The sequence below is a fragment of the Lachnellula hyalina genome (genome assembly GCF_007821495.1).
Source record: "Lachnellula hyalina strain CBS 185.66 chromosome Unknown contig00012, whole genome shotgun sequence".
NCBI lineage: Eukaryota > Fungi > Ascomycota > Leotiomycetes > Helotiales > Lachnaceae > Lachnellula > Lachnellula hyalina.
In genome coordinates, this window is record NW_022157126.1 from 23,173 (window position 1) to 40,156 (window position 16,984).

General features: G+C 48.3%; 4 protein-coding genes across 4 annotated transcripts; 2 read left to right on the top strand and 2 right to left on the bottom strand.

The window, feature by feature from the left end:
• Window positions 1-452: 452 nt before the first annotated feature.
• On the top strand, window positions 453-1,922 carry LHYA1_G001260 (ATP-dependent RNA helicase-like protein; the record flags this gene model as incomplete). Its single annotated transcript, XM_031146244.1, has 2 exons — window positions 453-1,159; window positions 1,217-1,922. 2 exons carry the CDS (start codon window positions 453-455, stop codon window positions 1,920-1,922), a joined length of 1,413 nt encoding a protein of 470 aa, XP_031008739.1.
• Window positions 1,923-6,373: 4,451 nt separating this feature from the next.
• YEL043W (Uncharacterized protein) lies at window positions 6,374-9,866 on the bottom strand (the record flags this gene model as incomplete). The annotated part of the gene is made up of 3 exons (XM_031146245.1): window positions 6,374-9,456; window positions 9,506-9,699; window positions 9,757-9,866. The coding sequence occupies 3 exons, from the start codon at window positions 9,864-9,866 to the stop codon at window positions 6,374-6,376; spliced, it is 3,387 nt and encodes a 1,128-aa protein (XP_031008738.1).
• Window positions 9,867-10,960: 1,094 nt separating this feature from the next.
• LHYA1_G001262 (uncharacterized protein) lies at window positions 10,961-12,122 on the bottom strand (the record flags this gene model as incomplete). The annotated part of the gene is made up of 2 exons (XM_031146246.1): window positions 10,961-11,642; window positions 11,692-12,122. The coding sequence occupies 2 exons, from the start codon at window positions 12,120-12,122 to the stop codon at window positions 10,961-10,963; spliced, it is 1,113 nt and encodes a 370-aa protein (XP_031008737.1).
• Window positions 12,123-13,590: 1,468 nt separating this feature from the next.
• Window positions 13,591-16,748, top strand: klp6 (Kinesin-like protein; the record flags this gene model as incomplete). Its single annotated transcript, XM_031146247.1, has 4 exons — window positions 13,591-13,630; window positions 13,680-13,719; window positions 13,772-13,891; window positions 13,937-16,748. The coding sequence occupies 4 exons, from the start codon at window positions 13,591-13,593 to the stop codon at window positions 16,746-16,748; spliced, it is 3,012 nt and encodes a 1,003-aa protein (XP_031008736.1).
• Between the last annotated feature and the right edge of the window lie 236 nt (window positions 16,749-16,984).

Below are 16,984 nucleotides of genomic sequence, written 5' to 3' on the forward strand. Positions count from 1 at the left end.
TCACACAACTTCGATCGCGCGTTCTCTCAATTCTTGTGTATCTTCATCAGATGGTCGTCGCTTTCCAAAATTTGCATGCCAAGAGAGCCCAACGGTACGCAGAGTTCTAGACGTCTCTCTCTGAACAATCTTGAAATATTAGGTTAGAACAACGTTCCCTCACTCTTTGGCTTGCAAGTTGACTTTGACTCTAGCTTCTCTTGTCTCATATTCTTACGGTGCAATTGAAAGCGAGGGGTGATACCTCTCTTCGTTCCCTCTTTCGATTACAATCATATCCTTCAAAGCCTTTGCTCAGTTGAGAACAAATTCACTACTCCATCAGAACGATATCTCGCACGTTTTTGGACTATCAGGAATTCCTCTTCATATTCACTGGGGCTCACCCTTCCGGTTCGGACAACTGCAACCATACGCTTCTCGTTGGCCTAGGCAGGAGATCATAGATAAAAATGGCAGAGCAACAATTGCCAGAGTTCTTGCGTGGCTTACATCCTGCCACTGCCTTGGCCATCGCTCGGCTTCAACTTCCAGATGTTCAGAACGAGCTTGCGATGCTAAGGGCCGCGCGCGATGAGGATGAGGGGGAAGCGGATGAGGAGCGTGTGGTACGAGAGGAATCTGAACTCTTGCAACAGGCAATTACGGCTCTGTATGCCGCAATTCCAAAAAGCCCTTGCGTAGGCTGCGACGATACTTTTGAGCATTCAGCCCTGGCCACTGCACCATGCGACCATAAGTTCTGCCGCGATTGCTTGCAAGGAATATTTCGACGATCCCAGATCGATGAGTCGCTGTTTCCGCCAAAATGTTGCGGGTCCATACCTCCTGAGCAAGTTCGCGAATTCTTGACACGAGAGTTGATGGCCACGCACGAACAGAAGAAAGTGGAGTTCGAGACTGTCGATAGAACTTATTGCTCTGATCTCCAATGCCACCGGTTCATTCGCCCCGAATACATCACTAGAGACCTTGGTACCTGCGCTACTTGCAATGAAAGCACCTGCACCAAGTGCAAAACTACTGCACATGAGGGAGATGATTGTCCTAGGGATGAAACAACAGAGGCGCTTTTGAGTCACGGGACAAAGCAAGGATGGCGCCGCTGTTTTTTATGTCGCAGCTTGGTTGAGAGGATGCTTGGCTGTAATCATATTACGTACGCATTACGCATCTTTTACATATAAAGATTTGGCACTAATGCGTGTATTCTTAGATGTCGTTGTGGAAGTGAGTTTTGCTACCAATGCGGTTTGGTTTGGCATACTTGCGAGTGTCCTCTGTGGAACAATGTACGTCAGCTACTTCTTCCGCGACCTAGGAGACGCAATGAAGCAGGTGTGGTTGCTCCCCAGCCTCCACCAGTCGCTGTAATTCGTCAAGCTGCTGTCGCGCTCCCACTTCTCGAGCTCGGTGCAGCAGTCAGAAATGGAGATTTGCAAGTTCTTCTTCGCCCAGATGCACCTCCGACACAGCCCATCATTGTCAATGCTATTCCACCACCCGCTCAAGCACCCTTACCTCCGGCTGCACTAGTTGTGGCCCCTCAACATGCTCCAGCCCCGCTTCAAGCAGTTCAGCCTCGACTCATTGCTGGTCCAAATGATGTGGTAGTTCCCGCTGAAGCCGAGCCAGTTGTTGATGCTCCACGAAATGTTGTTCCCAATGTCCCTCAACTACCCCAGCCTCAAGCAGTACCCATCGTCTGGGACGTTGCACAACAACCAAATATCGCTTACCTACTACCAGAAGGAGACCGTTGCAATCACTTAGGTGTCGAATGGGTGTTCGCTCACGGGGCAGGTCATTGCTCCTTCTGCCATCAATTCTTGCCAATTTACCTCCTGTCCTGTCGAAGTTGTGGAGATCGAAGGTGTGAGCGCTGCACTCAGCATGTCACACCTGGAGAAGGACAATGGTAGTTGATGAGAAAACGGCTACTCGAGTAAGCTCTGACGGATAAGAACCTCTTAGGTGGTTTTTTAAATGTGGCAGGCGTGTCCAAACGAGTTACGGACAGAAGTGAAGTTGACGCAGTCAAAAGGGCTTAGGCATCAATCAAAATATCAAAATGCTAGTACGCTGGTGTATTGAATCCCCGGTGCAAAGATCGAGGGACATCAGAACGGATGCGAAAGACGTGTTCTGCACCAAAACTTTACAAGTGCTTGTCAATTGAGGCAAGGCTCTAGTTAGCTTTTAGTTACAAAATCCTCAGCAATAATGTATTTGGCGTTCCATATAGCCCAGGGTAAAGACGCTTAGTGGTAATAATTCTGCTCTGAATGCAGCAGGTATGATATCTTCCCCTCTTTTCAATGTAGCAGCTTTGGCCATAGTTCTATATAATGGCTTTGAATATTCATATTTGCAAGCGCCATAGATAATATGCGGAACACTTTCACTGCCTATATATAATGTTTTTATAGAGGTATCCCTCCAAAGCGAACAACCCTTTATGATTTTTTTTCAGTGTATAAGCGGTACAGTAATATATATGCACATTACAAATCTCTATCGAACCATCTCCGCATCCAAATTTGGACATTCCTATCATCTTGCACATTTTGTTACAACCCCGCCTCTAGAAGTGTGCTTTTGTGACTTCTTTAGAATTAAGCCTGGGCAGTGGCGATGGAAAGCTCTTGCCAAACTGGGCTGCCCTTCTGCCTTTAGCGAAGATGCTCCTCTTTAACTTCAACACTGTTCTTCTTTCCTCCTCAGCCTTCTCCATGCAAATACTCTCTTATGTTTTGCAGAAGGCCCATTCGCAGCACTGCTCTAAGCCTTTCTTTTCAAACGGTCTAGTGACTTCCTGCCACTTTCGTCCGAAAGCGGTACGAAACGGAAGCTGTCCGTCAACACTTCATCATTGCGTATGAGTTGAACTCGCTCGGTTTTGATATTTTACTTCTTGTCCAAAGCAAGTAATCCGAAGGCGCGAAGGGCTCATCACTCGTCTTCCCGCTTCTCTGTAGAAATTTCCATTTCCTCAATTCTGGTTGTTTTTGGACTGGCAATACCCCAAAGACTGTCACGCGTTCGATCTACTAACATGGCTTCTAGATCGCCTCGTGCTACCACAGGCGTTCATGACCAGACGGCTGCCGTCATAATAGAGATCCAGCTTCAAGATATCAAACAGCTTCTTGAACCTGAAAGAAGGAAATCAGCAAGATGGCAATCCGACTTCGTGCAGACGTTGTTGTTGCAGAAAGAAGAGTTACATGCAGCCCTCACATCCATCAACGACCGTCAGATGAGTAGAAGCATGGCTTGGGCTGTTTTGGCAGACTCCCAGGCAGTTGACAGATTTGTCGCTCAAGAATGTTTCGCTGAAACCGATCGCGTGTATGCTTATCGGTTGGGTGGTGTGGCAATTCCTCCTCCAAGCAACCGTTCTACGCCCCCCTCAAACACCTCAAAATGGACCTCCTACACATCCAGCAAGACGCCTGATGCTTTGTGAAAGTCTCAAAAACCCCGTGAAAGATTGCCAGTCGGAAAACGGTATTGTCCTGCTTTACTGAACATGTATGAAGTATGGTAACCTTGGTTGAAGCTCTTTGGTGACAAGATCTAGCTAAGCGAGCGATGAAAGGGGGCTGCGACAAAAAAACGTGATCTGGAACAACGACTGTTTGAGATGGTTTATGTCTCTTTTACTTAGGATTCTGGGCTTGTGGCGGATTCGTATTTTACCCAGGCAATCCTACAATTCGATCTATGTTCTCATAACTTCCATGAGTATTGCATTACTAACCACTGGTAGACCGACATCATCCGCTCCTACCCCAACTAAGGTTCACCAGGTATGGACATGACTTCTCTCCACGAAACTGCGAGTCTCAAGATCCATCTGCAAGCAGGTCATATATACCGTTCTCTCCAATAGATTGAATTTCACATTCGTCATCGAAACGCGCTTCTCCTCTGGTACTACATCGTCCGCGCCTTCTTCAAGCTGACCTTCAAGATCGATAACCCACGCCGAGACTGCAGCAGAAACAATACTATCCCAGACACCCTCTCGCCGCGGATATATCTGCAATAAATGCAGCGCCTCTCGCCTCGTGGGTCCGTCACGACATTTTATAGCCGTGAAATACAAGCACGGAATGACGCCTGAATCAAAGGCAAAACCTAGCGTCGTCCCACCTCCGTTCTTGCCTGCATATTCGTCTTGTATGGCGAGCAGCTTGGAGGATTGGCAGACGATGGTGCGCCAAACAGGAAAGAGCGTATCAAACTGCATCTCGGTTGTGAAATGACCGCTGCGGAACAGTGACGATGTCTGCTGTTGGACATGCATGGTCAATGCTGAGATGGCATCCGCTCCTCCTTTTTGGATCGCCGATCTAAGAAGGGTTTCGAAACTGCACCACCAAGCTTCGAGCTCCCCCAGAAGACTATCTCGTTCTGTGATGATGGAAGGATTCGGTTCGACTGGTTGAGGGGTTTGCGTGTCTTCCTATTATACGTTCGTTAGTGTGTGAGAACTGGTGGCGAGTGGAAGATAGGCTCTTCAGATAACCCCTCACCTCAGATGATGAAGCGATTACCCTATCAGATAGCGGCCATTTACTGTCCGCTAGTAGGGCATTCTCTGCTGACCTTGGATGGGGAACAGCTGGTGATTTACGCGCTGGGTTTCGAAACCTGATTGGTAGACTCGCTGAGGTGTGCATTACACGCCTCATGATAAGATCGAGATATAAACGTGCCTCGTCGAGAGAGGAAAAGTGTTCAGGCATTTTTTCAATCGTCTCTTTTCCCTCCATTCGGAGCAGGTGGTGAGACTCAGGTGTCATGTTATCGAAGAATGATATAACCTGTATCTCAAGGCGGCCGAAAGTTTGCAATAGAAAGTCTTCCACCACATCCGGATCTGGAGAGGAGAACCCAAGTGGATGCTTTGACGATTCCCGGTGTTGCCGCTTCCAATCTTGGATTATTCGAATGCCATGGTGTAATTGCATTGTTGCAGACTCGTGATTTCCATGAAGGGCATCGAAGCAGACAATAACGATACAGCTTATAAGCGTGATCCTCAGACTCTGTCTTCCCTGGGCAATGTCCTTCCGCATTCGTTCGATAGCCTTGCCGTATTGTTCGAGGGCATATTGATGATGTGCTCGTGCTTCCAGAGCCTTTTCCTGGCACGTTGGCGGAAGTCTCTGCTCCCACTCAGCTGAGCTTCTAGAGTTTAGCCAACTTGCCGCTTTATATTTTCCGTCCTGTGTTGCTTCCATTGACTTGCTAAGAGCACTGATAGCAATAGCCGCATGACGAATCGCAGGCTCTGATGTACAAGCTTGCAGAATCGTTCGGCTCCACACATCTGCGCCGAAACTTGGAGATATCTCAGCGGCAATCTTGTCGCTGAAGAGACTGAAGTAATGATACTCTTTGTTAGTAGCAAAGAAATTCGCGGCCGGTCGAAGCAACTGGGTTGGACGTGGTGGAACCAGAGCTTTTGTCCCGACTGCCAATGCTGTGTGATAAATTAGATAGGTTAGCATGATTTCTCTAGGAAGGTTTGATGTAGGAAGTACGAGTATAGTAATCATTCGAAGCTCGTGAATTGTTCCACAACTATACTATACAATCCTCGAGACCTCCATAAATATGACAAATACGAATTTCTGACTTACGCGAACATGCTTTCGAACGTTCTCGATGGAATTGTTCGAAACCTCTACACTCTAATCTTGACTTTCGGCACCGCAGACATGTAGGTCGTGTCTCGTCGCATTTTATTCGGCGCGCTCTACATGTCAAGCAACTACCCATAGAACAACCATCAGCGAAGCTCCTCAAAGAGACGAACAAAGTAAAGAAGCCTAATCGTCTTACCCAGATCTGCTTTTCGCATGGAAAATCTTCTTCCTTCCAGTGTTGGCCTTCTCCATGTCTGTTGCTCTCGAGGTTCATCGATCGGCCCCTAACTAAGTGAGAATAATAATATATTCAAGCCCAGATACTTAGAGTTTAGTGTGAGCTATTTATGGATGGTACAGTAACTGTAAACGTAGATAAGAACGTAGGGCTGAAGAGCGGCCTAGGCCTAGGCATCAGGCTGCCGCATAATTAATTTGAAGGTGCACAGCTCTGACATAAGCTGGGACTGAGAGGAACTGTCCTACTATTGCCAAGAGATCAACGTACCCTGGACTGTTACCTAAGTAATCGAAGCTGCTGAGTGGCCAGACCGATACGAGAGCGGAGGATATCCCCCAATGAGGCTCTGCCGAGAAGTAATGTAACTGGTCGTATTTTCTTTGTAATGCTCATATAGTGAACTTGGACATAAAATAGCATTCTCTCATTGGCGGGCATAAACTAAAGATGCGCCTATGTACGGAGCACCAAATCAAACGTACTCATCCTCAGTCCCAGTCATCTCAGCCTCACTACGTTCAACATCTGAACTCTCCCTCGCCCTTCCCCTTTTGAAAGGCCTAGTCCAATTGCTCATGCGGCCTTCCTTAGGCGTACCGGGGTGGTTATCTTTTTCCTTGCCTTTCCAATCACCAGATCCCAGCATAGGACTACTAGTAACGCTTTCTGTGTTCTTCCCACCTTGGCCATCCTCTCCGAATCCGTCAAGGCTGCCATCACGCTCAGAGGTCGCAACACTGCTGCCACCCTTTTTACCACCGCCGAATAGACCAGAATCTTTGCCACGGATGGAAGACAAGCTGAACTTGCTGGAGCTCCCTTTGCGAAGAAGTTGCCTGAAGGATGACTCCTTATCTTTAGTACTTGGATTTGTCAGCTCCGAGGTGGTGTTGCTTAAAGTGATTTCCAGACTGTCATGAGATTCAGCCATGCTGTTCTGGGTGCGAATAGAAGGCGTGTCGCGGGACTGCCTTGGCTCTGACGGCGACGTGGCATTGATAGATCTCGACCCGTCGCCAGAAAATAGCGGGTTCTCGATGACCTTCTCTTTGCCTTTGCCGCCGTCCTTTCCTTTGTCAGTCTTTGAATTGAACAATGGGAACATGGCTTTGAAGGTGGGTGCTGCGGGGTTGAGTTTTGGCGTTACCTGTTTATACGAAGAAACAGGCCTGGTGCCAATGACACCAACGGGCGGAGGACTAGATTGACCTGCCAGAGTATCTGACGGCAAGAACTCATCATCCTCGCTGGCAATTCCAGACGTCAAGGCAGTGGTGGAGGAACTTTGATGAATGCTTGGTCTCCTTGAAGGATTACTAGACCAAGGCTGGACTACGTTCACAGACCAATTAGTGGCCAAAGGGCTGTTCTTGTGCATCGAGGTACCTTCGGCAGCGGCCCATCCAAAGGGGGCACTGTCGGTGGAGGGACGAGGTAGGTCAGAAGAAGCTATGGACACGGGGCGTGGGCTGCTGAGGTCACGATCGGCGAACAAGCTGGGATCATCTGAGCCGCTACCAAACATACCGAAGGCGCGCCGTCTACTTCTGTTGGTAGGATTTCGCGCAGGTGCAGGACCATTACCTTCCGTGGCCTCGCTCACTGCTTGGCTGCGGTTAAAGATGTTTGGCACGTTCCAGCTTGAAGAAAGAGAAGTACGACGGCGCCTACGAACTGCTTCCGTTTCCGGCTCATCGGCAGAGCGTGGGAGTGATTGGCTTTGCCCCTGTTTAAGACTACCAAGAGGAGGACCATCTTGTGGAATCGTTTTACCCCGGGCCTTTGAGAATTGGAATAGGCTGCTAAGGGCTTTATTGGACGTAAGCCTGGAGCTGGATGCACTTGGGGACCCAATAGCACCGAATTCTGCCCTTGGCGAGTGCAAAGATCGCCGATCACTATCAATTGCATAATCGTGACCAGAGACACCATACATTGCAAGATTTTGGGAGGAAGCTTGGGGGCTTGATATTAAACTTGCAGAACGACTCGAGGAGGAAGGTGATTGAGGATCGTGACCAAACACTGCTTGTCCTGCATTGCTGTAAAGAGCACCGCCAAACGATCTCGTGGAGCCTGCACGAGGACTTGGAGGATCATCATCAATATCGAAGATGTTAGAAGGCAACAGTGAAGTTGCAGTGGGACTGAGAGGAGCCCCTGCTGTCAGAGCCTTGACATCCGCTTCGCTCATTCCAAAGTGATCGGAGAGTGGCACCATGGGCGTCAGGTCGAAATATGGTCCTTGGGCAAAAGTAGAAGATGTTGCATTCAAGTTGTTGTATGAGCTAACGCTCGGAAATGGAGAGTCGGTAATTGGATAGCTAGCAACGGGAGATGAAACGGTGTTCGTCCGGCTTTTGCCCTTGCGACTTCTGCGTGGCTTTGGTTTGTTTTGTCCAGCCATAGATTCAAAATCTACACCCGAGGAATTTCCATGGTACATGAGAGGATTGCTTGCTTGACGAATACTGAGTGCACTGATCGTGTTCTGGAGTTCCTGCTGCTGGTACTCAAGCTGTCGAAGCTGAACCGCTCGGTTGGTCAGCTGCTCAGTCAGATTTCTCTGCTTGATTTCCCATTCGACATCACGCTGTTTGTCTGCAGCATCGCGAGCCCGAGATTCCTCACTGTCCTCGCCCCCTGGAAGATGCTTGCGTTCTTCCTCAAGCTGCTTGAGCTGCAACCCCTTGACGCGAATTTCCTCTTCCAACCCACTTATGGAACCGTGATGTTCTCGTATGGTCTCCCGTAGTTCTTCAGCCTCAGTGCCTTTCGCTTCCAAATGATCCTCTTTTTCTTGCAGATAGGTCTCGCGTTGGGCCTTCATAGTCTCGATCTCCTGTTCCCATCTCGCGATATCTTCTTGCATCTTGGCCCTCTCGGCTACCTTGTCTCGTAAAAGCTTCTCCTTTTGCGATTTACGGTTCTGAGCCTGCCGGTTGGCGCGCTCTGAGCTGTTGACCTCCCTCTTCAATTTTTCGCTTGCTTCCTCCTTTTCCTTCAGCATCTGCTTCTTTTCATCTCTCTCCTTCCTAAGGTCATCCATCTGACATTTAAAATCTTCGGCATCTCGTGTAATCTGACCCATTATCTCCTCCGTATCACCGCGTATACCCTCAAACTTTTCTGTTAATTGGTGTATGGACTCCGGATGTTTAGACGAGACTTTGTCAGAAGCTGCTTGATCGGCAGCAGCGCTTGATGGAGAATGCTTCCTACCGCCAGTGTTTCGTCTCTGCCCGGATTGAGGGTAACTTGAATCTCGTTGTAGTGCTGGGGCACCTTCGTTAAGTGCTGCCATCTCGACCCCAGCGCCTTGTGTTCGGATGGATGGCAGCTCATCACCGCTATCCTGGTCCTCGATCGAAAAGTTCGAGGGTACACGACCGCTAACAAGAGGCCGCCCGTCTCGTCCATATGTCCTCAATCGTATAACTCGGCTTCCTGCTTGAAAATTATTCGATCCCACGGCAATGACTCTAACGTTGTAAAAGTGCCCCGGCTTGAGCCCTGTAACAGTGATCGCGGTTTCCATCCGCGATGACTCACCGACTGTATAGATTTAGCCAAATGCAAGCAGATAACAGGAGCTCGGACATACCGTTGACTCCATTGACCTGGATCAAGTACTTGAGTACTGGTTTGTTGACACCAGGCCGGGTCCAGTGAAGAGTGACAGCTTCGGCTTTAATACCGGCGAGGGAGACTGCGGGCGCATCTGGGACTTCAACACCTAGAATGCTGATGAGCTCTGGAACGGGTTTCCAGAGGGTAAGCCATGCTCGGTGCAAGAGCCTTCAGCAGAGTTAGCATCCGCCTTTCCTCCAGCGCACGCAAGAGGGCAATACGCACCATACCAAGGCGGTGCAGGTCACCACGGACTGTACATAGAACATGTTACTGTCTGTGACATGGTTCAAAACCCGGTCGGCCAACTCGCTGTAGTATGTGAGAGCATTCATGCGCAAAAGCTCTCGGGGATGCGCAGCCAATCCGGGAAAGGAGCGTATCCTTCTCCACAGAGGATGGCCAGCACAACGCGGATGGGCGGATAGGACGAGGTGTCGAAGATGGGGGATGAACGTGTTTGGATTTGAATATCACGTTCAGGCTCGTGTGGATTAATCATACATCACACACATGGAAACAGCAGTCGGGTTTTTCAGCTTCACGGCGTTGTTTTACGCCAAGACCCGCTAAGCTTTCCACTGTACAGAGTGGCATAGCGGATTCGTGGGTGGGTCCGTCGGGGCCAATGGGGATGATCTGACCTCCCCCTCCTTATGCCGGTAGACATATCAGCCATATTAAAACGGCAATCACTACTACTTGTAACAGAAATCTTTCGCAACTTCTCTACTCCGTACGCTTATTCGTTTTGTAACTTGCTCTACTACACTTTACCGTACCTGACTTACGTACAAATTAGATCAGTTAGCATTTCGCACATGCAGTGCTTTAGGGTAGTAAGTAGCAGCTTAGGGCCCTGTAACGCAAAAGCTACAGGCGCCGTTACACTTTCAGGGGCCGAGCTTTAGGGGTCCTCACACTCCCGGGCCTTAAAAACTTGATATTTTACCCTATTTTAAAGCATTATATAACAACGATAAAATACGAGGGCTCTACAACCAGTTCAGGCGTATTAAATAGAGGAATGATGAATTCGAGGAGTCTCAGCATCGTAAGCAATTCCTAAGCATTGTGGTCGTGGATTTCCGCTCCATTAGACCGAACAAATTCGGTTTCTCTTAGCGCTGTTTTGTTTTCTGGTCTTGAAGGTTATGAACTCACAATTTGGAACTAATGGTGGTATACATGAATACTGGCGAATTTTTGATTATGAGGTCATGAGTAATGACTGCAACTCTTCAATATATTTACATGAACATTATAATGCAAATACAAATCTTGTGTTAATACATGGATCATAATCTCATATTAAGAATTAGATAATGGTATAGTAAACATAAAACTCCCCAGCCAAGCCACTTGAACTCGTATCCTATTGCCAAACGCCAACCGTAAAATTCGTATAACATTAAAGGTTCCAATATCATCACGTCCCAGTATTTATGTATGAACAATCACACATCTCCCCTTGCTGCTGTACACTAAAGTCTCCCAGCGAGTCCCCGGACGGATCAAGGCAAGTCGGGCTTCCGCTTCCACTCGAAGCTACTTGCTCGATTCTGACTGCGTTTGGCCAGGCAGCAAAGGATTGATTTTCATTCACATCTGTCCCATTTCCACCACTTGAGTATGTCTTTGGCAACTTGGTATATAGATATCCTTCAAAGGTCGTCTGGTTGAAATAACAAGTCGCAGCTACATTTTGACTTCCCAATTGCGATGTTGGTTTAGTGTCTTTCTGCATGTCTATTTGGAAGTAGTAGTGCTCGTCTGCGTTTCCAGCAGATTGGAGGGAGAGGGACGCGTTGCTGAACATGACGGAGAAGTAGTTTGGTGTTGAGGAGATTGTGTAGTTGCTTTTTGTGCCTTTGACGGGAGAAATGATCCAGTCAAAGGTTGCGACAGATGCGGAGGGATTCTGTGCATATGTTGAGTAGGGGTAGCAGAGCCAAGTGGCGGAATTAGAGGTGCAATTGGTGGACACGGTTGAGAGGTAGGTATCGAAAGAGTAGGAGCCTGCTGGGAATGTCGTGTCTGATGCTGGGTTTGTAGGGCCGCCTTGCACGGATCCTGATGCGCCTCCTGAGGGACTTCCACTGCTGTTTTTGCTTTTATATTTTGTCAGTCATGTCTTGGAATACAATCAGAACGACTTACAAGTTCTTATTCCTATTCGTCAGCCCAACGACCAATCCCACCACAAGTCCTACAACACACAGCACGAGGATAAGTCCAACAAGCAGCAACCTTTTCCATCCACCCCTTCTTGCGATATGTTTGTTGTTTGCCACGCCCCTCCTCAACCCAGCCAGTTTCTCTCCACCCTCGCCATCCAATGGCCCGTCCTCGACGAGATCTCCATATGGCGGCGGACTTGTCTCATAATTGAACCGCGGTGGTACACCTAGCATGAACTGTTTATGTAATGGGCGATTTGAGGCGCGAAGAGGGACCGGAGGAGGATCTCGGTGAGAGGACAAGGAGGCGCCATCTTCGGATATGTCTGGCAATGAGGTAGGCAATAGGGGAGGCAATAAGCTAGGCAATGATAGTTCGTTCTCCGGCGGGCTTTTGGGCGCGTTGCGCATGGTGAAGATGAAAGACATCTTGAAGGTCGCCGATATTGCGAGGCTTTCAAGTGCAGAAGCGTAACGTAAAATCTTGAGCGCGGTAAAGAAAGGAAAAAAGGGTCAAAGCTGCCTCAATTCACTCCTCTCAACTAGTCCGAGGCTGTAGAGAAAGGGCAAAAGAAAGGGAATATAGAACAAGCTGAGGTCATGGATGCGACAGCGATGAGGATGAGATTATCGCGATGTGAGAGAGAGAGAGAGAGAGAGAGAACTTGCTCCCCATCAATGTTGGTATACCACCACCACAATCAGTACTGGAGCTGATTCTAGGCCGTGAAAAAGAAAGCTTTGTTCATCTGATCTGATGTTGATTCGTCTCTTTTCATCTGTGCTGAATGCGGCATTCGATAGTCATGCTGGATCGGGTTTAAAGCGATGCGGATCATGGAGATCTTGATCCTTGATCGCATCCCTGCAATATGCCCTACGGAGTGATGAATAAAGTCAGGTGATTCAAGATCACGAGTTATATAAGTATAAGTTGCCTCCGGAATTTCGAAGGGCGCTTATACCAGGCGTTCTGTTCTTACGAATTCAGACAGGAAGAGGAAATTTGTGTATAGACATTCCGCAGAGGTTGGTGAATATTCACACTAAACGTAGAGGAAAGAAAGCCAAAAATACGTACTAATTCCGAATAGAATAAGAAAGAAAGAATAACTTCTGGGCCTATGTAATATAAATTACACTCTTAACATTCCGAATGTCCATAGTAACAGTTGATTGATATAAAAGACGCTGGGCTTATACTTCTGCTGAAAACATATGCCAAGTAATGGCTCTTGAAAATACAGAGCTGAAAGACGATATTATGTACCCAACAAGAAGAAATGGATCTAATTCTTACTATTTTTCGAATGAAAAATAGGCAAGTCTCAGCGAAAAATAGGACCAGAGAAGATAATTAAATTATTTAGCCTTTAGAGTAATCCAAAATACGGGTAGGTAGGCTTGGAACTTTGGAAAGACACTGGCCTCTTGAACTACTTATCTCGACTATGACTGTTTGCATATGCCTAACGAGCTTGTAGTATACAGTGTATGGTGTACCGTTGTACTTCTCCTCTACCTCCGGAGAATAAGGTACGAGAGTACCTCAGGTGCGGCCGCTAGGTTTGCGCTAAGGTTGCCAACATGGCAACCGCGATCGGGCCATCTTAGGTATCCCGAAAATCAACATTACAGCAGATGAACTATATCAAATTGCAAACGGAGCAGTCACCAATCCACCAATCCACGAAATTTGCGACATTCCGGAGTCGAGCACTTTCTGAATTGCGCTTGAGTATTTTCTCTTATTCAATTGTGATTCTATTCGTATTGCTTTGTCCAGGTACACCCACGCGTCGCTCTTGTTTATACGCAATTTTTGGGCAGTGGATTTACGACCAAAGACAATACATACAACACCACCCACACAATCAGCATGGGCGTAGATCCAGGAGCGTCTTCGATCTCGGTGGCGGGTACTACATCTCTGAGTTCGGTATTTGGACACGTCACTAACATTCTCAGTTCGGGTTCGCCCATTCACAATTCGCGAAGCAGCGCAGATGTAGGTTTTATTCTATCCCCTCGTCGCAGAAGCAAATCCTGACTTGCCATAGCACAAAATACGATGAGGGTACAACGTTTCTTGGGGATGGCTCTCTTGCTGGAGTACCCACCCCCAGACTTGGGCAGAAAGGCATTCGGCCTGTCATCAAGGTGCTGGACGACAAATGCTTGTATGTGTCTTGACTTGATATCTAATCACAAACTTACGCTTGCAGAATATTTGATCCTCCAGAGGACAATCCAGTACAAAAGTTCTCTAGATCGGTTGTTTCGAATATGGGCAAACGAGTGAAGGATCAGCAATTCGCATTCGACCGAGTATTTGACGAAAACACCACACAAGCCGATGTCTACGAAGCAACAACAAGGGGCCTCATGGATAGCGTACTGGAAGGGTACAATGCAACGGTATTTGCATACGGTGCCACTGGTTGTGGTAAAACGCACACGATTACCGGAACCGCTCAGCAACCTGGAATAATCTTCCTCACCATGCAGGAACTGTTCGAGAAGATCGCTGAGCGGAGTGATGAGAAGCACACCGAGGTATCATTATCGTATTTGGAGATTTACAACGAGACGATTCGAGATTTGCTGGTTCCTGGAGGCACTAAACAGGGACTGATGCTGCGCGAGGATGCAAACCAAACTGTGTCAGTGGCAGGACTTTCAAGTCACCATCCTCATGATGTACAAGAAGTTATGGACATGATCGTCAAGGGAAACGAGTTTCGAACGATTTCACCAACTGCAGCAAATGCCACTTCATCACGATCTCACGCCGTTCTTCAAATCAACGTCGCTCAAAAAGACCGGAATGCAGATGTCGACGAACCGCATACGATGGCCACTTTGAGCATCATTGATCTAGCAGGAAGCGAGCGTGCCAGCGCAACGAAAAATAGAGGCGAGAGGCTGCTAGAGGGTGCAAATATCAACAAGTCCCTTTTGGCATTGGGTGGTTGCATTAACGCGCTCTGCGATCCTCGAAAGAAGAATCACGTCCCATACCGGAACTCGAAACTTACTCGTCTTCTCAAATTCTCTCTCGGCGGGAATTGCAAGACGGTTATGATCGTTTGTGTCAGTCCGTCCAGCGCACATTTCGATGAAACCCAGAATACACTCCGCTACGCGAACAGAGCCAAGAACATCCAGACAAAGGTCACGAGAAATGTATATAATGTCAACCGACACGTCAAGGATTTCTTGGTCAAGATCGATGAGCAAATGGCGTTGATCAATGAACTTAAGGCCCAGCAAAAAGACTCCGAGGCAGTCTCCTTTGCCAAGTTCAAGAAACAAAGTGAGAAGCGGGACTGCATTGCTCGTGAAGGCGTCGTGCGAATTCGGGCTGCCTTTGAAAACTCGGCCAGCGAACGCCAAGAGAAGGTCACAAATATGAAAAAGCTTCGACAGATTGAACGGCGTATTGCCATTCTATCAGCCTGGGTTGCAGCGTTTGACACCATCTGCGACTCTCGCGAAGAAGATGACATGCCACCAAGTCTGACGGCGATGCGAAAGACTGCACAGGGAATCCTTCTGGAGCTTGAGAATAGCCGGCAACACTACCACCAGCGACTGGACAAGGCAAATTGGGAGCGTGCAATAGATTCAGCATTGCAAAATAGCATCCGCCAAATCACAGAGGTTGATGGAGCTGCGGAGGGACTTGATGTTGCTAGCTTGACCAGGGAAGCTGAGCTTTTGAAAGCTAATGCTGCCAAAGAGTCGTTACGTGAAGTCCTGGACCAGGAGAAAGTTGGCGATGCGGACGTTATGCAAGTGCTGCTCTCGGCCCAATTTGAAATCATTTCTTCGCTCCATGACATCCTCAGCATGAGTCAAGAGGACGCGGTCGAACATGCGAAGAGCGTTCTCGGACGTTTGATGCAAAACTGCTCCGCGTCTGTATCGCAGGTCGTCAAACCAGACGGATCCTTGAATATTACTGAGAAATTTCCTCCAACGAAACGCGGAACCCCGAAGCGTAAGAAGCCGGCAAATCTCCACGACAGTCAGCTACGACCTCCTGTAATGCCAGCTCTCGCAGCTATAGCACCACAAGTCTTTTCTTCACCAATAAAGTCTTCGCCAAGAAGACGAAAGGCTTTAATGGGGAAGAAAGGGGTCTCGTTCACACCGAAGAAGAAGTCACCCTCGAAGCAGCGAAGCGTCAGATGGCGTGATGATACCGAGTCTGGGGCGCTCGCTGATTTCGAGAAGACTCCCCAGAAAGTTATTTCTACGCCAGAAGTATCCTCTGTTGAACAGAGTATCGTTTTACCTTCGCTTCCATCTTATTTGGCCGCAGACCTTTCCAATGATTCCCTCGGCTCATCTCCTATCCCTGCCGCGCCACAACCGTCTATTGATATCAAGCCTAAGGCCAACCGATTTCAAGCCGGTTTCCTGGCAAAAAAGACTGATGGCTCTCCGCCGCCGCCCAAGATCACCAAATTATCATCGTCTGACACAGAGCAATCCCCATTGAGGACGATCGATCCCGCGAATGCTACAAACCGTTCATCATTGAACATCATGCGGCCCGTGAGTAGCGACGTAACTCCTACTGACAGCGGAAATAACTCGTCTTCGGAGAGTGAAAGTAGCTGGAATGTCGACCGGTCAGAGAGTGCCAAAATTGGACGAGCTCTAAAGCGTGCTGGCTCTGTTTCTCGGACATCAAACGTCCATGATTCCGTCTCGCGAACTCATCGCCGTAGAAGTCCCACGGCAGCTTCAATGTCTGGCTCCCCTCCGAATGAAAACATGTTCACAGCCAGCCATGCTAGACGCATGGTCAAGAGCGAAAAGGAGTCCGCTTTCCACAGCAGCATCCTAAGCCCTCGGCACCAGCCTATCGTGAAGAGTAATAGCGCTCGCCGGACAACAATCGGTGAGGCACGACAGGCCAGTGGCACAATGGCAGCCGCAGCAATCAGACTCAATGGCACAGTTGGAGGCACACCTAAGTCGAGGGAGAGTGTAGTCGGTGTGATGGGCAAAGGAGGCTGGCGCTAAAGACCAGCTGACCTGTGTACGATTATTCGATTATTGTTGGTATTCTATTTTTAGGGGTCTGGTAGAACTCCTTGCACATGGTATGTGCATCATGATAATGACCCTTCCTGTATTTCTTTGCTTTACAAAAGCAGCGGTAGCATTCTGACCTGGATTTTGTATGGTGTTTTTGAATTCCGCGTTGGCATAGGGGGTTTGTGCATAGCTCTGCCGTGTGTTCTATTAGCGTCTCGAAT